Below are 22,194 nucleotides of genomic sequence, written 5' to 3' on the forward strand. Positions count from 1 at the left end.
AGGACTATTTGCATGGAAACTCAAGCGATTCCACCACTTTTTCCAATGCAAGACACCTTATATCGCCTAGCTCTTCGGCATGTAAAATTTTATATGTTTTTTTTACTTAAATTTCGTCTGGGTTTAGGATAGGATTTATGAAGATCAAACCACTATTCAGTTTCTCCTTACAAATAGATTTGCTCACACCAAAGCAAAGCACCGTCTTCATAGTCCAAAGATCTTCCTTCTATAAATCACAGGATTGAATTAGTTAAACTTCAGCCTTGATCTACCCACGAGAAGACATAGTCGAAGAGAAAACACATTTTTGCGTTGTCACTTGCTTACAGCTCTAAAATAGTGAATACCCCTCCAATCGTCTTCTTAGTTATGTATCAGTTATAACCCTGTGGAGCCATCGGTCTTCGTTTAAAATGACAAATCAATGTTTCAAGGAAAAACAAAGTGCTGGAGGCTCAAACATAAAATAGCCACCAAGAAGACAGGTTTCTCATCTTTTTGTTTACAAGCATATTTGACTTACGTTCAAAGTTACCTTACATAGAAAACTTCCTTTAGAGACTTGCAAGTTTTTAACCTGTTAACACATTTCACATGTTGTCGTGTTAGTTTTTGGTTTGACCAATTTGTGATAAACCCAACCTGAATTAACCATTACAAGTATTGCTAAATATGCTTCTTTATTTCATTTTTTGAGCCAGCTTTAATGCTTTTGAATCACTGGACCCACTATATATCTTTAACTGCTTTGGACAGTACTTTTGCTCCACTTCGAAGCGTTCTGGCTCAGCATCACACCTGTGTACATGGCGTTTCTTGGATTCATGGGTGATGAAATGATGCACGAAACTACCGATATAGCTTAGAAGTCGGGGGAATGGCAGGGAACTCACATGGGAGGGCACCCTTACGAGCATAAGAGAAGGTCATAGAAAGGTTAGGGACAACCATGATGGGCTGATCATACAAAGGAATATGGCTCTCTTTTTCTATAGAGTAGACAGAAAAGAACTCAAGTTGAGAGTCACGAGCAAGATATGTTACTCACTGACGGCTAGTTTTGTTTTACAATAAGTACCCATACCCATACAATATTAGTTGAATTAACTTTAATATACTCTTGTAAAGAATAAAATAAAAAGTTAAAAGGAAAAAAAGGGTAAAAATAAAGTAATAAAGAAGGTAACACAAATAACCCAATAAGGAGTTAACACAAAAGGAAGAAAGATTGAATCTTCAATCAAAGAAATGTGTGTTCTCTTGATTTAATCAATACCAAAAAAAAGAAAAGATTTTTTCCCCCTCATACCAAATATTATTGATATCTATATTTCCTTTTAAATTGAATTAACTTTTAATGTACTCTTGTAAATAAACAAGATATAAAATTAGAAGGAAAAAAAAAAGCTAAAAATAAAATAAAAAGGAGGTAATACAATAACCAACAATGATGTAAAAATGTATATTTGAAACAATGTGAAGAGGATGCGCCGAACTTTAGTATTGAAGTAAAAAAAATGGCTTGAATATGCCAAGTACGCATGGACAAGTAGGAAATAATAAACTCTAGACAATATAATACACTTATGTAACTTTGTGTCAACAAATTTAAAAACCAGTTGAACTTTGCCCATTAAAGTCACAAGAAATTTGCTTCAAGTTCAAAGTGAATTTAGGCAAACCATACAGAATAGATTCAACAATTTGAGCTATGAACCACTATATAATATTTGCTATACTGTGTAGCCCTGATCATGATGAGATGTGTATTCACACCCTTAGAAATAACTAACAAATAAGTGAGCCATCACTATTTTGGATCATAAGCATGGAGCTACATCATAACCGTGTCAACTTATGTTTAATATATGAAAATAAATTACCAACCATTAACTTGGTAATAATACACTACCTTGCTAAGTTATATACAGTTTAATTAAGATATTTTAAGCGAATCTGAACTTCTTTTGGCCACTTCCAAGATTGTATTCATGGGAATTTAGACCTAAAATCTTTTCTAAAGAGGTTCAGAATATTAGGGCGCGTTTAGTTGTGAGTTTTTTTTTTTTTTTAGTTTTCGAATCCTAATTTGCTAGAAAATAGATAGAGTTCCAACTCTAGAAAATAAATAAAATTTTTGAAAACGTGTTCAAAACCTAAAAAAATATTTTCATTTTCCATATTAGAAAACATACTCTAATACACTTGGTAAATTGGGGGTGGGGTGGGGGGAAACGTATGGGGAGGAGTTAATTTAACTTGAGATTTCTAAAATTTAGATAACCAAAAATGTAACAAAAAATGAAATGTAGAAAATAATAAAGAAATGTTTTTTAATTATATATTGAAAAGTTGAAGCACCGTTTTCTAACTTTTTTATAAAACATTTTTGGACAACACTATAATTTGATCAGGTTTTTTTTTATAAATCAAAGAATTGAATAAGTTAAACTTCATGCTTGATCTACCCACTAGGAGACATTATATAAGAGAAAACGGTTGAGACATAGTAGAAGAGAAAACGGTTTTTTAGCGTTGAACTTCATCCTTAATCTATCCATGGGGCGGGAGACATAGTAGAAGAGAATTACAGCTCTAAAAGAATGAACACCCCTCCTATCCTTTCCTTAATATGTATCAATTGTATCCCCATGGTCCAAGCCATCAGTCTTCGTTTAAACCGTCAAATGAATCATTGTTTTAGTAGAAGACAAAGTGACATGCATCGAGGCTCAAGAAAAGTGAGCCTGCTACAGAAGGATAAAACAACCAAAAAGGCAACTTTCTCGTTTTTTGTTTGGTGGATTTGCTAAATACAACCCTGTATTTAAGGTGCATAAATTATTTCTACATTTAACATAAAATTTAGGGGTGGACTTTTAATATGGAAAGTACAAGTTTTTTATACACGTTAAATACAACTCTTAGGGCTGCGTTTAGCATTTCCCTTTTTGTTGGTGTATGTCACCCTTCGTGACGGAACACGACCTTCGGTGACAGAGCCGACCCTGCGTGACGAAGGTATCCGCTGTAAGCCTTATCTAAATATGGAAGAGATTATCTCAATCTCTTCCTCCTAAATTAAATAGATTTGCTCTTATCTCGTTATAAATACCAGATCTGACATATTATTAAGAATATTTTCTAAAACCCTAAACTTATTCTCCAAGATTTCTATCCCTATATATATGGATGAACCTAAACCTAAATTCTCATTCTCCTTCTCTCCAGAAAACACACACACAGATCTGGACGTCCTCTTCTCTCTATAAGAGATGCTCCAGCAACCTACAATAATATCCTCACATATCAGCAACATGTGGCGGGACGATGACTCTCCGTCGCGAAGCCTCCCACAGCCTACAATGATTAAGCAAAAACATCCTTGGATATCGGATATGATAATATCCTTCCATGAGCATTCTAAACACAATCAACCAGATCTATAATCATTGGCACGATCTCAATTGGCCATATATCAATCATATTCGATTGGCGTAAAGAGATTCACTCTACCTTCGGGGAATCGCCAACAAACAACCAAAAACACCCATCATCCCCTCTTCAAAACCTAATCTCGGTTTGGTGTACAATCACTTTTGCTTACAAGCATATTCGACTTATTTCAAAGTTGCCTCCGATAGAAAGCTACCTGAAAGATCCAGAGAGGTGGCAGCAGATTATAATAAATTCCAATGTATTTTCATTCTGGGGTGCAAAATAAGTGAATATAAAAATGCAATGAATTTGTCCAAAGGGACTAGAATTTGGATTTTCTGGCATCCACAATACGATCCACCTAAGCGTATGCTTCTTCGGCTTCTCATTGAAAAGAACAAGTGTGCCGGCATTTAACTAAGAAAAAGATTATCCAAACCTGTTGTCTACTCTAGTCTCTAACTATAGAAACGTAAACATAAACATATGTAGTGGACTAATAGACAAAAAAATATGAAATATTTTATTCTCTATACCCATTTATATACATCATATTGTACATCTTAACTAAACAGTAAACACTACTACAAAAACATACGATTTTAGAAGTATCAACTCTACCATTGATTAGGAAAGGCTTCTCGATACTTCGAATGATCCTCTCCAAGATTTACCTGTTTTGCCATAGCCTTCCTACTCAGTAGCCTTTTACCTAATCTATCCTTTGCAGTTGCTTTCTTTTTCAGCATCTTTGCAAGGCTATCCTTCTCTCTGCTTAAGGTTTCTCCGATGGAAGAACTTACTGAAGTTGAAGCAATCATTGCATCCCGTAACACAGCTTCATTGTGCCCACGGACTTTTGCAAGCTTAGCCCGTTTCAGTTCCTTTTTATCATATTCTCTTTTCTTCATAGCCTCTTTATCTCTCTCTCTAACATTGTTTACAGCCTGTTTAAGTAACTCTTCTGTAGAAATATTATTCATATCCTGCTGTTCATCCTCTGTAGTGCTATCGTTTTTGTTTAAAGGTCTCCCTTCATCATCCCGTGCAACAATGGGACCATGAAAAGGGCACACCTTCAAATCCTGTCTCTGACAAAGCCCGCCTTTTTTTAAGGGTGCACGACATTGCTGAATTTCTTTTTGCTCTTCATCATATATGGTTGCCTGAACATTTAATTCGGCAATTTTCTTAGCTGGAATGACTGCATCATTGTCAACCCTACCCCAGTGACCTTCAAGTTCTATCCCTCTCTGGTTAGCCATATAATCACGGTCCGAACCCCAATTGTCCAAAAACGAGCCCCACTTCATCACTGGAGCTTCAGTCATGAGCTTACGCTTTAAAGGGTCCAAATCATCATTCAACTTCATGATAAAATTTGTTTCTTTACTATTACTGCATTCTGGAGCGTCATTTTTCTTATTTGTGTGATCTTCACTTTGCTTGACAGGTACAACAGATTTTGAAACATTAAATGATTCACTTGGGCCCTCTTCCCAAAAATCTTCTTCCCCTTCATCTGCAGGGGTTGAAAGAACGCAGCCAGCTTCTTCACACTTGTTTTTTATCGTCTTGAGATTATTTCGAATGTCAATAAATTCCTTTAACATGGAGTCTCTAAGTCTGTTATCAGACAGCTCCACCCTTACGAGAACAGAAATAGATTCTTGCACTGCAGACAGATGTTTAGTCACTAAAAGCTTGTAAAGTTCTCTTAAAGCATCGAAAACAACTTTATTTTCACTGTTTTCATGTAACTTGTCCGCTTCTTTCATCGATTTCTCACGAATCTGACGCAACTCAATGCTGCGAAATTCCTGAAAATCTTGTTCATCAACAGGATCAAGTGGCAAGTTCTCTTCTTTAGAACTTATAAGAATTTCTAAGCATTCGTTCACTTCATCAACTATCGACTTCACTTCCTCTTTAATCGAAGAGAAGTTTGACTGTAACAAATCATACTTCTTTTGCAGTATCTCTTTAGTGCGTAACTCTCTTTCTCTTCTTTCTTGCTGAACTCTTGCTGCATTTGCCTGAAGATTTGGGAACTGATATCTAAGGCTATTTTTCAGGTAATCATACCCAAGTCTCAGCTGCCTATAATGTATTCCAAACGTAGTGTTCCACCTCTCTAAAATTTCTATCGCTTTAGAACGCAATTTGGATGCAATGGCTGGAGGAGCAGGGAGCGGTTGGTTTCTTCTAAACCCGACACTCAAAGTCAGCAATTGGTCCAAATTCTCAACTACGAGCGTTCTAAAAAGCTTCGACCGCATAAAAAGTTCATCAATTATGGCTAATGTGAGATACCGAACCTGTTATATAACTGCACATCAATATTTCATCTCACTCAATAACAACCATTATTTGCAATACAGATCCGTCTTAAAAAATGCACAACGTGTTCAGTAGTATAAACATTTTAGATAGCCGAAAACTTAAGGCCCTGCCACATTTTTTATTTTTAATTTCATAAAACATACTCGTATATATCTATAACATAAGGAATATAAATTCAGGAAACAATAAGATTACACAGATTATATACCTGAGAGTGATCTCGTTTCATGAGACTCATTAGGTTTTCGACGGCAATCCGGAGCTCCGAATCAGAGTGACGGACAACAGATTTGATTGATTTAAGGACTCGCGGATCCAAGTCGGGTTTAGTTGAGTTTGTTGCCTTCTCTATTAAGCCTACCACCACCGCCACCGTTTCTGTCTTGCCGTTTGCCTCCCATTCCATTTGCCGGTTGTTTTATTTTATTTTGACTTTTTATTTATCAATATTTCTGGGTTCGTGTGGTACAAAAGAGATGTGATCGAATATATGTAATTTCCCGGTCAAAGTGATAGGCAAAGACGGCGAATGGCCCATTTATTATTGGAAAAAATATAAAATGTTGTTAAAGCTCCTCTCACAACCACCTCTCCCTAAATTTCCCATATAATAAATAAATAATCATCTCCCCGGGAAGGGTCAACTAAATGCTGTTAACAGCATATTAACTAACCCTTTTATTATTTTGTTTAAGAAAAATGATAATTTTTATAAAAAATTTTTTTAACTAAAGTCCTCTAAAATTTATAATATGCAACAAATTAATAAAATTTGATAAAAAAACCTCATTTTAGGTATACATTCCTGGTTAACTTGATTTTCATTTTGGGTAATACCTTGAAGGTTAAATATCTTATTAGTGAGTCACTAACCACCTTAATCTCTAAATAAATAAGACAATATAATGTAATTTGTGTAATACATAACTTAATAAATGGTCGTTAAAACATTTTTATAGTTAAATTATCTGTTTGTATTCGGATTCTTTTATAAAAACTTTAATGATAATAGTGACAAACGATCCATTAGACATCTCCATCTACTCCCATGATTAACCATAATGAATATGGATGTTTACCAAATACATTTTTCTCCCTAACCTAAAGTCATTTTTCGTCCCTTAAAATGTACGCTCCCTTAAGACCAACTCAAACCCCCCAACGCACTGCCTCTCCCGATTTTACCATTGGTTTTGAAATAAAAAAAATTCAAATATCTATTTTCAGCCTGTCTATGGGTCAATATTAATCTATAGTAAAAGATTTGTTTAAAAGACAATTATTTTCGTGTATTCAATTTATTATGTTTTATCAATAACATTATACCTATAAAAATTACACAGCTTGTGTTGAATGATATGCACTTTATATATCAAGAGAACGTCCACATCTTAAATTCTTACATAATATATTTAGACAAACTTTTTAATTATCTATATAATTATTAAAACAGTAGGAATCCGAACAATTATAGAGTATCTAAAAACTCAAATGTATTTTATGAAATTGCCACGTAGGATTTTTTTAATGTGGCATTTCCTAATTTTTTTCTCACAATATTTATCTTATTATTTAATAAAAATCACATTAGTCTCCTAATATATCTTATTATTTATATTTATATCTATATCTACCAATATATATATATAACAATGTCCTAAATTCTTTTATGGAGAAGCAAGGGCCGTTAGATAAGTTCGAACTTTGAGTTACAACCTTTAGATCAAGATAATTAAATCATTACCAAATTTATTATTAAGTAACACAACATTAGTCCCTCTACTTTATTAAATAAAATTTAGATATGTTTATTAAAAAATAGGTGGGGTTCGTGGAGTCGCACTTCAAATCTAAGTTCGAAAGGTCACATGTATAAATATCCAAATCTTACGTCCATGTAAACTTATTTTTATTTTTTTATATATAGATAAACTAATTATTAACCAAACTAATTATTATAATATTTTTATTTATATATAAAATAATTATTATATATATATATAATACAATTCATTTTTCCTAACTAATTATTAACCAATTAAATTATTTGTTTGAAATGTTATTAATATTTCAAACAAAAGTCCGTCACGATTTTTACATAATTTCATAGTTTTATATAATAAGCATAAGTTTAAGACCATATATCTGGTGCATTACACAGACACAATCCGACTTAGTTTATAAACACGATTTATGATTAAAAAAAAATAAATGAGTGATATAAAAAAGATAAAACGTATTAAACCAAACTGGAAAAAGATGATCCAATGATTAAAATTGTATATAGTTTTAGTAGCCCCATATAAAGAAAAACCTAAAATTTGATTTTATGATCATAACATAATGTTAGTATAAATATTATACTAGCTAATTAACCCGGATTCAACCCGGACCGCTTAATTAAAAGGTTAAAACCAAAAAGTATATAGAAATATGTATGTAATTTGTTGTCGATACATTATAATTTGATATTGAGATAACAAAATACTTGTAAAGATGAGCATCAATATATAAAAGCCGATTAAGGGGATGAAAAAAAATAAAAGAACTACGATAAATCAATGGTAAAAATGGATTTAAAAATAAAGAGTTAAGATAAAGTTGATCATTTTTTATATTAATTAAAAAAAATTAAGGTTAGACAAATAATATGAAAAAAAGATGAAATAGAGCCTGATAAAAAATATATTTAAAAAAAAAAAATGATTATGACATCATATATGTTTGAAAAATAGTTTAGAAAAAAACGTTTGCATGCACCATAGGAAAAAACTTCTAGAAATAATTTTGTTTTGTTTATATAAGAGAAGAGATGTATAAGACCATCTATCTAAATTCTTTTATGCATAAACAAGTTCAAACTTCTATATACAACCCTTAAATTAAAATAATAGTATCATTACCAAATTTATTATTGAATAAATACAACATTAGTCATTGTAGTTTACATAATTAAATTTTGTATATTTAACTTAATATTTTATTTTTTTCTTTTGCCGTCGACTTCATCAAAGAAAAACCAAAGTTTTTAAAATTTTTTTACCTTAGCCCAAATACTAAAAAAAAGAAAGTTGTATATTTAACTTAATAAATTGTTTTATTTTTTTTCCCGTCGACTTCAGTAAAACCAAAGTTTTTGAAATTTTTTTTTTTTCCCTTAGCCCGATACTAAAAACAAAAGTTTTGTTCATTTTTCATACGAGTAATACTTGGAGCTTTAAAAATTAATTTATAGTAAAAATTTATTTATAGTTTTTAAGGCTTTAGTTAATGTACATGTTTTTATCAAATACATGCGAGCTTAATGACATTTAATATTGTACCATTCAAAATTCTAAAAATTATATTGATGAAAAATTGCTTTTAAAATTCTTATAAAAAGCTAACTATAAACACAAATAATAGACTTTTTAAAACTAAAAACTTAAGAAAGAAATTTTAAAATTGAATTCATAAATAGAGGTGAAAAAATACCTATAATTCTAAATGGAAAATTGATATACATTTTATACTTTTTTTAAATAATGATATTTATCTATTAAAAAGGATAGTATATATAAGCTCGCTTGAGCGGTAATCAAACAAATATTAATCGTAAGTGTATTGCTTAAATATTGCTATGATGTTTTGATATTTTAGATAAGATTATTTTTATTGATTTTTTTAAATTTTTTTTATGTGTGTATCTATAAAAGAAGTCAAATCTATATCCGGTTCTTAGTATTCCGCTAAACAAATTTGGTTAATTTCAAACTATCACTTGATACATTAATTTTAAATTTTACTTATTGTTTTATATATTCATAAATCATGAAATGTTATGTTTTATTCTATATATAGAGATATATCTCAACTTTGATTGTAAATGCAATAGTGTTTAATGAAACTTTGTTTATTTGTATATTAACTCATTTTAGCAAGATATTTATTTACAACTTTTGCATCATATTATTAATTAGTCCATTTCAAAATCTTTTATCAATGTTTGTCAATTTACGATATTATAAAATGATAATATGTCATTATTTAAATATGATCTCTCGCGTATTATATACGCGGGACAATAATCTAATATACTAATAAAATAATAAATAAAAAGTATTATACAATATCAAAATAACAATACCCAATCGGCAATTCTAATGTGCATATCTCCCATTAAAATAACAATCTACGAAATATCTAAAAAACAAATAAAATATCAAAATAATAATACCAAATATGTAGCTAACAATTATAAATTCAAGTGTGGCAAACAATACTAAACAAACATAAATCACTTTACTTTGAATTTTGTGGGTTTTGAAGAAAATAAACAAAAGAAAAACTTTTCAATATTTTTATATTATCAATAGGTAGTATAAACTCCATTCAAAAGTAATTTCTATTTACCTTAAAATAGTTATGATATTCAATGTTTATGTGATTAATAATATTGTTTAATGTTTATGATTATTTATTTTTTCTATTGTTTGGAAGTTAATTATTAGGATTCTTAGATAACTAACTTTGCATTCACGTAGAATTTTGGTAATGATTTGAACACAAGCTTTTTGACAATTGGAGTTTAAATTTTCTATATAATCCACAATATTCTTTATCTAATTTTTTTATAGGTTGTGATTACAATTATTCAAAATCGAATATGATGTTTAAAGCAAATACCCAGCCACAAGATACTGTCAACCTTGCTTAATCTAATCTTCACTATCCAGGTAAGAAAGCAACACCATTAGATTTTTGAACTAATCTTCATTATCCAGGTAGGAAAGCAACACCATTAGATTTCTATATATGTTCAATTAATTCTTTTGGTATTTAATATTAATCATTATATATATAAATTTAAAAAATTAATTTAATATCCGCACATCGTACAGGTATAATACTCGGTATAATATATTTTAACAGGATACTGTTAAACGAGATATTCAAACCGTTTGTATTGTGCGGTTATAACTACTAATAGCAAATTTTTCTTACACATATATGAATATGATAGTAATAAATCTAGTATATACATTAACGTAAACTATATTTTTGTATCTTATGCTCATTTATTTAATTTAGAATTGAAAATGAGATAAAAACCGAAAATAACGATCGAGCCTTTCTTGCAAAGAATCAATAACTTATTGTAAATTATAATGCATAATAATAATCATTTAAATATATATATATATATATATATATATATTAAAAAGGAAAGTACGGATTTGCGTCTAAAGAATAGTGAACTTCTTATTCTTTTTATTTTCATCATAATATTTTTGACTTTTTACACTTTTAACACTAAACTTTTATAACTTTTTTTTTTCTTTTATTTTGACAACAAATATTCTATTCTTTTTAGTTTCACTATAGTATTTTAATTAATTACATTTTTAGCACTAAACTTTTATGTTATTTTATTTTCACCACAAACTTTTTATTTCTTTTGTTTTTACCACAATACTTTAGCTCTTTTCACTTTTAGGGCTAAAATTTATACTTTTTAATTTTCTTTCTTTTTATTTTATCACAACACTTTAACTGTTTACACTTTTAGCATTTCTTTTTTATACATTTTTATTTTCACCACAAACTTTCTTTCCTTTTTATTTTCACCACAATACTTTAACTCTTTACACTTTTAGCACCAAACTTTTATAGTTTTTGATTTTGTTTTATTTTACCACAAACTTTTTATTTTTTTTTATTTTTATCACAATACTTTAACTCTTTTCACTTTGGTTTTCTTTTATTTCACCACAACATTTCAGCCTCTTACACTTTTAATACTAAACCTTTATACATTTTAATTTCCTTTTATTTTCACAACATTATTTTAGCCTCTTACACTTTTAGGTTTTAACACTAAACTATTATGCGAACTACTTTCCCCTTCACACATAAAGACTGTTCGTTTTTTAACAGTCGTGTGCAAAGAATAATAACCTTTTTATTCTTTTATTTTTACTAAAATATTTTAACCCCTTACACTTTTAGCACTAAACTTTTATACTTTTTGATTTTTCTTTATTTTCACCACAACATTTTAGCCTCTAACCCTTTTAGCACTAAACTTTTATACGAACTACTTTAACTTTCACACAAAACTTTTATTGTTCATTTTTTAAGTGACAAATGTCAATTTTTGTTTTATTCTTAATCATTTAAATGATACATGTTTTCTTCAAAAACTTTGTGGTATGTTAACCTCGATCTATGAACGACATCTATTTGTAATGCATTATTTCATCATTATCGAAATGTCGTAACTAATATACTTATTTCTATACATTTTGTTATTTCTATCAAAATTTTATTTTAATAGATTTGAATAATTTAGTCTATTAAATCGTAACAAATATAATGTCTCCCGTGGCAACGCCCGAGTAATATATCTCGTTCTATATAAAAACGAAAAATAAGATTAAAGATATCACATCTCAATGATTTAACTAGATTAGAGAAGTACCCGTAGAATGTTATGACGGTGATGATGGGTGCGACTAAGAGGGTAAATGGAAGCTGAAAAGCATGAATCCATTCATGCAACAACCTCGGGCTAGAAATAGGATAATAGACGATGAGCCAAAAAAATTTAGTGTATCAAGACATATATTGTAGTTATTACTAAAATAAAATTAATTGTTACTAAACATGATAATTAATTATGCTTATTTTCTCGTTGAACGTTTGTAACTAAAACGGATTCTGTTAAAACTTTAGAGCATTTAACTATTTATATCGTTATTTCAAAATATGAAGCTAAATAAAATATAAAATTCGAGAAAGTTTATATTAAAATTAGGTCATGTTTCCCCACCCTATATTTTTATTTCAAACATGGTAAAAATTATGAATGAAATCAAAAACAATATTTAGATTGCCTTTAAGACGCAAAATTTTCTCTAATATTTTCGGCCAATCTCATTTTTCAATAAAGAAAATGGGTTTTTATCTCTAAAACTTTTTTGTAAAACGTATTTGTTTCAAGTTTAAAAAACATAATAAGTTTTTTCAACTTTAAGTTGAAAAATATTTTCTAAAAAAAGTTTTCTAGGGACAGTTATAAGTTAAAAAAACGAAATTTTCATATTGAAAAATATTTTATAAAAAAAGTTTTCTAGGGGACAGTTATAAGTTGAAAAAACGAAATTTTCATACATTTTCTAGTTTTTTTAATGGTTAGATATACCCATATATCTATTTTTTATTTTTTTTTTAAATATGGTTTTGGATAATAACTGCAATAACTGTTTTATATATGGTAGTAAATATTAACCGTTTTGTCATTGTCCATAATTTATGCGAAAATAAAGTCAATAATAAACTTCATGATTTTCTTATCTTATTTTTGCATTGAACTAATCATATACTCGTAAATGATTTGAACGGTTACATATTCCATCTTGATTCGCCATACAAAGTTACCATACGTACATTTTAAAATCTAGCAGCAGAACAATTCGATCTCATAAATAAACATCTCGAATTAAACAAGATTTCTACCCAAAAATAAGCAGTCTTACCAAAGCTTTATAGCATTAATTACGGATATGATTTCTTGACGATTAAATATAACAAAACTAAATTAGAAACAATACGATTTTTTTTGGAAAACAAATCTACAAACTTATTAAGCATGATCAAAAGTAACACCTTTGTAATATTTGTTCAAAATAACAAAATCCATGCAATGTAACGAAAGATTGCATAGAAATAATTTCCTTTTTTTTTTCTCCTTTGTAACACCATTACTATATAATGATGTCTAACCATCTTCTTCAATTCACGTATACTCACACACAAACATCTTTGCAATTCATCACAAACTTAATTTGTTTCTTTTGCTTTCGAAAACGATGACAATGATGAATAGCTACCGAAAAAAGCATACAATATTGATGTTCCCATGGTTAGGCCATGGTCATGTTTCACCTTTTCTTGAACTAGCCAAAAAACTCAACAACACAAACATGTTTAACATCTACCTTTGTTCGACTCCTGCTAACCTTGAATCGGTCAAGAAAATGTCGAAAACAGATTGTTTGTCATCCATTAAGCTCATAGACTTCAATCTTCCAACATTAACAGATCTCCCTCCACAACTTCATACCACTAATGGCCTCCCTCTTCATCTTATGCCTACTCTTAAGCAAGCTTTTGATATGGCAGCCCCTAAGTTGTCCAAAATCATGGAGTTTCTTAAACCCGATTTGCTTATTTATGACATGATTCAATATTGGGCTCCAATGGCTGCTACTGCCCTTGGAATCCCTTCTGTTGTGTTCATTACCACCAGTGCCACTATGGCTTCCACAATGTTTCATCTTTACTTGAACCATTCCAAAGGCATTGCCTTTCCTTTCTCAAAAATTTTCTTTCGTACCTATGAGTATGGGAATGTCACTGACATTCTTGAGAGCTTGGCGAATGGCATAAAAGATAAAGATCGTGTCATGCAATGTGTGTGTAATTCTTCAAGTATTGTGCTTGTTAAATCTTTTAGGGAGATTGAAGGTAAGTATGCTGATTACCTTTCTAAACAGACCGATAAAAAAGTTGTACCTGTTGGTCCACTTGTTGCGGAACCAATTCATGTAGACATGGAACAAAACAATGTGATCCAATGGCTCGATAAAAAAGCCTTTGGATCTACTATTTTTGTTTCTTTTGGGAGCGAGTATTTTCTTTCAAGTGCTGATTTGGAAGAAATAGCATATGGTTTGGAGATGAGTAATGTGAACTTTATTTGGGTGTTAAGGTTTCCAAAAGGGGAGAAAAAAGTTGAGCTAAAAGAAGCTTTGCCATTAGGATTTCTTGAGAGGGTTAAAGATAGGGGTTTATTGGTTGAAGGGTGGGCTCCACAAACCAAAATACTAGGACACAAAAACATAGGTGGATTTGTTAGTCATTGTGGTTGGAGTTCAGTGATGGAAGCTATGAAATTTGGTGTTCCGATTATTGCAATGCCAATGCATCTTGACCAACCGGTCAATGCTCGATTAGTGGTTGAAGTCGGGTTTGGGGTGGAGGTGTTAAGGGATGGAAGTGGGCGTCTTAGGCGCGAGAAGATGGCATCAGTTGTGCAACAAGTGGTCCTGAAGGAGTCTGGGAAAGTTGTGAGGGAAAAAGCTAAGAAAATGAGTGTTGATTTGCAAGAAAAGGGGGATGAGGAGATCGATATGGTCTCTGAGGAGCTGCTCCAACTATGCAAAGTTGGTCGCAAGCGTCGTGGTGGTGGTGTGAGGAGCGGACTTCAGAAGACGAAAAGTGATGCTGTTGCTATGATTGAAATGCTTTGTGCATTCAAGGGTGAAGCTTGATTTGATCATCTCCGTTTTTTTGTTTGTTTTTTTAAGTTGTAACGTACTATAATACCGAAGAGTGGTAAAATGGTCTAGGGTTCGTATCAAGTGCAACAACTTGGAAACTCTATAGACTCAACCCTTCAGAGTATTTGGTTGTCTTTCGAAAATAGTTTTAATATGATTTTTATATGGCCAGTTTCTAGTTGATGCAAATTTTGTTCCACCAGGGTCTATATTCAACCAGTCAATCCATTATGGTCTATATCCAATCCATCATCATCCCTAACGAAATCTTTCCAATAATGATAAAATGTTTTTATATTCGTATAGTAAAAATGAAGTTGAAACACTTTGCAATGATCAATATTGCAAAACAGCAAAAGGAAAAAAAAACCAACTTGATTATTTGGCGGGACGACATAGGTAATTCAACAACCAAAAACAGATACGGATTCAACTGTTCAAGTCTCACTTGAGGAGACAGTTGACACAATTGTTGTAGATGTTAGGTGATTGTACATTTGTATTGTATAATTATCAATCTTTGTCTTTGAAACAAACATTTGGTGCAGTAATAGATTGAGTTCATAAATCCATAACAATTGCAAATTCCGAGATGAGTCCACAAGTGAGACGGCCAAAAACGCCCACAAAAAAGAGTAAAGTTGAAGCCAATTGTATCATGTAATTCTACTATCTCCCAGCTGCACATCATTCAGATCAGAGGAATTTATCAGCCAAATAAAAGTATGTAAAATGTACAGAAGGTTAACAAATGGTTGTTCATCAGATCACAACTACCATTTTGTAACTAAAACATGAAATAGGACATTTTGTACCCAAGAAAACAAATCAATGTCTAGGCGTACTATGAATTTGCAATGTAAAAGGATAGACAAACGATATACTAGATCACTAGTCCATAAAAATAAGGGGAAAACTAGCTGAAGTACTTTCTGCAAGCAACGCATCTCCAGGTATCCTTTCTTTTCGCCTACGGAATTATACTCTCTCTACTCTGTTAATGTAAAAAACAATTTCACTTATATGCTCAAACTTGTCATTTTAGTAATCCACAAAACTGATCAATATTCAAACAAAGACACCAAGATTGAATATAATAATAGCAGAAAGCATAATGACATTTTAACAGTTCGAAATATGACCCTTTGACCAAACATTGATTTTTACTCCATGGCCATTTATGTGATGATGACCATACAAAGTTATTGAAGCCCATTCCATTCCATTAGTAAAGATCGCTTAAATTACCAAGAAATAATTATTCTTTCGTACAATCAATGACCGTTCATGGTTCCGCTTATTCCCAGCTTAACTAACAGCTAGATGAACACATGACCACCTTAGACCCATTTTAATGTTTTATACAACACCTTTAGATCCTAGTAAATTCAAGAAGTAGCGCCTTGTTATAGCTACCAAGCACTCTCTAATTTCAAGAACTACATTTTCCTTCAAGAAGCAACCATTTTATGCATTCATTCACGGTTACATTCAAATTTAGTCTAAAACATGGAGATCAATGGCTCAATATGAGATACTGTATGCATTTACAGAAGAAAAGTATTTAACACTCACCTCTTTGAACTTCAATTATCATATATTCAAGCAATCATCATTTCTCCCTGGACCAGGTCCCACTCTTTCCACCAGTTTTGTGATCCAACCGCACATCAGTAATCTGAATATCCTTCGATGCAGCCTTACACATATCATATACAGTCAGGCCAGCAAGACTGACTGCCGTCATAGCTTCCATCTCAACCCCAGTTTTCCCTGTTGAAGCAGCCTCCCCTTCTATCTCAACACAATAATCATTTGGGTTTAATTTTAAATCAACCCGAACATGTGTTAGATTAATATTATGGCACAACGGGATAAGATTACTGGTTTGCTTAGCTCCAGTTATTCCAGCTATTTTCGCCACACTAAGGACATCTCCCTTGGCAACCTGGTTGGCAGAAACTAAATCATACACTTTCTTACCCAGAATTACTTTGCAGCTAGCTATAGCTACCCTCTTGCTAATATCCTTGTGAGAAACGTCCACCATTTGGGCTTCACCTTTGACGCTAATATGAGTCAGTTTAGATTCACTTTCAACCTTTTTAACAGCTTTAAACTCGGATTCTTGACCCATAGGTTGACTCTCACCAGAACCAGCAAGACTTGTGGGCGGAGCTTCACCAAATACAAATTCCATCTCCTAAAATCCAAGATTAACGTATATGAACTACTACAATGATCATTTAACGAGTTTGAGGTAAAGCTGATTTATTTTAACTACAATTATCATTTAACGAGTTTGAGGTAAAGCTGATTTATTTTAACTAAAGAATATGTGAGTTAATGATATCCAGATTTATTTAACTCATGTTAAAAATGTGGGAAAATGTCGTAGTCAGTGTGGACCGATCAGTTTTCCCATACGGACGGAGCAGAGCAGGCTTGTAATGGTATCAATACGGAACATTGGATTCAAAAGGTGAAGGGTCACACTTCAAAACACAAATATGTGTCTTTGTTTGATGTTTCATGATTTATGAACAGGTGGGTTAGCAACTTATTTTGTATATCTGTAACGTAGAAGCTAGTCAGCAGTTTTACACATCTTATGTGGTCTCTTGGTACATATCGATGTTATAGAAACAACCTTAGGCTGCAGTAATAAACTTTATCATACCTTATTAAGCTCCGCGATACTGCTGACAAGATCATGGCTACTACTACTACTAAACAGCCTTCTCGATTTAGGTAATATCAATGTTGCCCGACGAAGAAACATGGCAATCGAAAAGCTCCTAAGGAATCAACCTTGAACCTATACATATACAAGGGAAATTAAATTGGGGAACACATGTAAGGACTAAGGAATAACCAACTGGGTTGGATCAGTGGTTGGAGCTCATGCCTCTGGAAACAGAGGTCATGGGTTCGATCCTCATGCCCAGCAAGGCTGGAGGTCCTTTTCTACCTATGGTAGAACCTGGAAACAGCCTCTCTACCTTTGGTAGGGGTAAGGCTGTCTACATATCAACCTCCCCCATACACCGTCGAAGACGGTATTGAGACCCAAAACCCGTGAAAGACGACGTTGGGAGTTACTTACTTACTTACTATGTAAGGACTAAGGAATATAATAACACAATAAAAACAGTTCTATATTAGTTCTTACACAGGCATTTTAACAAACACTTGGAGTGCATTGCACTAATCCATAGTTGTCAATGCATTGAACTTACCATGCAGAGAATTATGTGTGCGATTAGACAAGATAATGTTTCAAGCTATTTGACTTCAATTGCTAATCTTGTTAATTACTTGTTCTAAACTTTGCTTAATTGAAGCCCTTCTATTCTATTTTCTTTACGAGTATTTATTTATTTACAAGTCAAGGACGTGCATACAGGACCTAATAGAGTAGGCTTACAAATAGGTCAGTTAGTTTTATTAAGGATGTCAGTATTAATTAATTTGATACTTTAAAATTTATATTTTGTTTCGTGAAAATTTAGGGACGGTTATTGACATATAAAGTATTATTTTTTATGCATGTAATAAGCTGTTAATGACAACCTTTTATTATTTTTTATTTTTTTTATTACTCTATATGATACAGTACTAGATTAACGCAATATGTTACCAATGATCTTTAGTTTAACTGGTTAAGACATAATACCTAGTGATTTCGATAATGAAAAGTTAAAATATTACAGGTTTAAGTTTTATATGCAACAAAATTAAGGTTTTAAGTGGTATGTGGTTTCCCCTATGATTAAATCAGTGGTAAACACACTGGTCTCTGTAGACGAAGGTTATGGGTTCGATCCTCATGCATGCAAAAGTTGGAAGGCTTTTTATATCCTTTAGGTAGATAATAGAAGCAGCCTCTCTACTTAGGTAGAGGTAAGGTTTGCCTACAACTTAACCTCCCCATACACCGTCGAGGTATTGGGGCTCAAAACCCGCGGAAGGCGGCACTGAGCAGTTCCTTTTTAGTTCAAGACGGTTATTAACTTGTATAAAAAAATTGTATACTTTTTATATCAAAAATTCACCTCAGATCTCTGTTCGGTTAAAATCTACCTCGGATATAAAGTTTAACTCTGTACAACCCAATCATTTACTCATAATTTAAAAAATTATAAAGAAAAAATATGTTATGTTTATGTATAAAAAACTTGATGGTGTGAAATACGAGTATAAATATTTTTGATTTTAAGAAGTTACATATCAAGTAGGTACATGATGTTGTTGACTTGCACGTAGATCACAAATGCTATACGAGTAATCTTTTTTGTTCAATTTTTGTTGTGGCGACGTGAAATTTGTGAGCAAAATTTTATATGATTCCTTCTTTATTATGTTCTTATTGTACGTGTGGCAATATGTGTATAAAAAGGTGTGAAAATTCAAGAACAAATAAGTTTACACACCCATCTTTTTGCATTTTAGACAGTTTTAATTAGTATTCGAATCAAGTAATTTCGTTTGTTATTGATACATATGAGTTGCTAAACGAGGCCTTGCAACAGCCAGCAAGGGTTTGGCTTTTGGCATTGTCATGCCATAAACTTCTTGTGTATCTATATCCTCACATTTCAACCCATCAGGAGGACTCCAATCAAAGCAATGAAAAAGTTGAGCCAATGCCATCAGAACAAGGGTCACGCCAAGAGGCGCGCCAGGACACTTCCTCTTTCCTGCACTAAACGGTAAGATTTTAAAATCATCTCCATGACTTATTTCCACTCGGCTCCCATCAGTAGTCAGATGTCGTTCTGGTCTAAACACATTGATGTCATCCCATATCATTGTGTTCCGCCCAAGTCCATGTGTGTTAATGAAGACACGTGTCTTGGCAGGAATGTAGTAGCCATTGATCTCTGTGGCTCGCAGGGACTCGTGTGGAATAAGGAACGGTCCAGCTGGATGCATACGGAAGGTTTCTCGTACCACACATCTTAGGTAGTTGAGACTTGACAAGTCTGACTCAGAGACCATCCGGTTTGGGCCAACAACGTTGTCAAGCTCTTCTTGGATCTTCCGAAGGACAAGTGGATGTTTGATTACTTCGGTCATTGCCCATTCGTTAGTCACTGCTGAAGTATCTGTTGCTGCAGCTATCATATCCTGAAATTATTAATATATCAACTATTACTTTTAATCATATTTGTAATTACTTGTATTATGTGCTAGTAACTTTCAATAAAAATGTCACCTGAACAAGGGCTTTTATTTGTGTATCTTCCATATGCTCTTTTCCATTTTCACCTGGCAAAGACAATAAAACATCAACAAAGTCTACAATCCCTTCATCTTTTTGCTCTCCATTCTTCTTTCTTTGTCTATGTTCTTCTATTATTTTCATGTGAAAATCATCCACCCTTTTCTCCACTTCTCTCATTTTCTTCTCACAGCCATACGGGTCGAACCATCTCCAAAATGGTAAATAATCACCCAAATAGATCAAGCCTAGTAGCCAAAACAATTCATGTGTTATGTGCATAAACTCAAGGGCCTCTTTTGGCCCTGCTGAGCCTGACCCGAAGTATTGTTTTCCTAACAACATTCGGGTCACATTGTTCATAGAAAAAGCACCTAAAACTTCTCTTAAGTTAATTGGGCCATTGGCATGTGCCAAAGCCCATACATCTTGTACCAAATGTTGGGCTTCTGTTGCCCGTTGCTTTGAAAATGATTCTAGTCTTTTCGTTGTAAGAAGTTGCTCCATACATATCCTTCTCATCCATTTCCACCTAGGACCAAAAGGTGCTAGTGCAACATCGCCACATTTATAAGCTAGATGAATGGCAGCTAAGGTACGAGGCCTCGATGCAAATACATCATCTTGTTGGAGAAGTATCTCACGAATGATATGAGGATCGTTGGTCGTGATAGCATCAACTTTCCCTAGACGAAGATAGACCAACGGTCCATATTGTTCGCAAAATGAAGCAAAGTCTCTATGAGGTAGAGAGCCTAGTTGAAGAAGATTACCAAATATTGGCCATCTTGGAGGGCCTGGTGGAAGCCTGCCTGTCGTCTTTCGGTTTGTTAGCCATAACGACATTATCTGTGATACAAGAACCGTAACCACAATGATACATGTCAAAGATTGCAGGTCTAGCCCCATCTTGAAATGTTAAGAAAAATATATGTTAGTTGATCTTTTTTAAAATTTGAACAATACTATAAAGCGAAGCCTTGCACAAATTTTGTACGCTAAAATTTATCGGAGAGTTTGTAGGTTTTAAATAGTTGGGTTTGGATTAGTTAAATCACATTCTTTGGATATCTAAACTGTCACCTAGAATTATGTTTGTTGTTCTAAGTAACATGATAGTAAATATAACAGATTAACAGCATGTGAAAAGCATATGTTCAAGATCCATGTTACAAATTAAAACATATCATTATTATTTGGTACACAACTTAACCATCTGTCTTATCTATCGATCTAATGTTAGTAACTTGTTTAATCTCGAATCAATTCTATCCGAAAATAAGGATATAATTGTCTGCATCTTACTTCTTTATTTTTGATATAACTAAATAACAATATAATGTATATTTAATAAAATACATTATTTTTATCGTAGTTATTACTTGAAGATACTATATCCTTGATACGATTTTTGTTAGATACACAATTATTGACTAATGATGACAACGATCCATAGTTACTGTTTTTTCTAAATGTGTACGAAGAAATCAACAAGCATATGTAAATTTTTACACCAAAAATGAGAAACATAAAGACTTCACATGTAGATAATGAATTAATAATAATAGTTTGGGTTATTGACAACAAACGGTCCTATGGTCTAGTGGTTAGGACATTGGACTCTGAATCCAGTAACCCGAGTTCAAGTCTCGGTAGGACCTTTATTATTTTACACTTTTGTAAACATTTTAGTAGCAGTCTTCCAGGTTTATGTGCTTGAAGTTATCTAATCGTTCTATTTGGTTTTGAAAACAAGTTATTCAAGTTTTATATGATTTAAAAATCATGTTACCAAACTTTTTTTTAGTTTTTTAAACCAAGCCAACAAGCAACAACCAAGCTAAATAATTATCCTCTATATGT

At 32.2% G+C, this 22,194-nt stretch overlaps 4 protein-coding genes and 1 non-coding gene across 6 annotated transcripts; 2 read left to right on the plus strand and 3 right to left on the minus strand.

Moving 5' to 3' along the window:
• Positions 1-3,943: 3,943 nt before the first annotated feature.
• On the minus strand, positions 3,944-6,293 carry LOC122593025 (UV-stimulated scaffold protein A homolog). Of its 2 annotated transcripts, none has more exons than XM_043765362.1 (2): positions 5,993-6,293; positions 3,944-5,759 (listed from the first exon to the last, which is right to left on the minus strand). In XM_043765362.1, exons 1-2 carry the CDS (start codon positions 6,188-6,190, stop codon positions 4,059-4,061), a joined length of 1,899 nt encoding a protein of 632 aa, XP_043621297.1. In that variant the 5' UTR covers positions 6,191-6,293; the 3' UTR covers positions 3,944-4,058. The 2 variants fall into 2 exon arrangements, with proteins under 2 accessions (XP_043621297.1, XP_043621298.1); XM_043765363.1 differs by having other exon boundaries at positions 3,944-5,770; positions 5,993-6,070.
• A 7,350-nt stretch (positions 6,294-13,643) lies between these two features.
• On the plus strand, positions 13,644-15,098 carry LOC122592172 (UDP-glucosyltransferase 29-like). The gene has a single exon (XM_043764376.1). The coding sequence runs from the start codon at positions 13,644-13,646 to the stop codon at positions 15,096-15,098; it is 1,455 nt and encodes a 484-aa protein (XP_043620311.1).
• Positions 15,099-15,510: 412 nt separating this feature from the next.
• Positions 15,511-18,505, minus strand: LOC122593953 (cyclic pyranopterin monophosphate synthase, mitochondrial). Its single transcript, XM_043766427.1, has 4 exons — positions 18,347-18,505; positions 17,788-17,925; positions 16,683-17,310; positions 15,511-15,787 (listed from the first exon to the last, which is right to left on the minus strand). Exons 2-3 carry the CDS (start codon positions 17,887-17,889, stop codon positions 16,720-16,722), a joined length of 693 nt encoding a protein of 230 aa, XP_043622362.1. The 5' UTR covers positions 17,890-17,925; positions 18,347-18,505; the 3' UTR covers positions 15,511-15,787; positions 16,683-16,719.
• Positions 18,506-19,598: 1,093 nt separating this feature from the next.
• Positions 19,599-21,240, minus strand: LOC122590472 (cytochrome P450 703A2). The gene is made up of 2 exons (XM_043762675.1): positions 20,326-21,240; positions 19,599-20,237 (listed from the first exon to the last, which is right to left on the minus strand). The coding sequence occupies exons 1-2, from the start codon at positions 21,238-21,240 to the stop codon at positions 19,599-19,601; spliced, it is 1,554 nt and encodes a 517-aa protein (XP_043618610.1).
• A 680-nt stretch (positions 21,241-21,920) lies between these two features.
• On the plus strand, positions 21,921-21,992 carry TRNAQ-CUG. The gene has a single exon. It is a non-coding gene; the product is annotated as a tRNA-Gln (tRNA).
• Positions 21,993-22,194: the final 202 nt, after the last annotated feature.

The sequence above is a fragment of the Erigeron canadensis genome, chromosome 3, assembly GCF_010389155.1.
Source record: "Erigeron canadensis isolate Cc75 chromosome 3, C_canadensis_v1, whole genome shotgun sequence".
NCBI lineage: Eukaryota > Viridiplantae > Streptophyta > Magnoliopsida > Asterales > Asteraceae > Erigeron > Erigeron canadensis.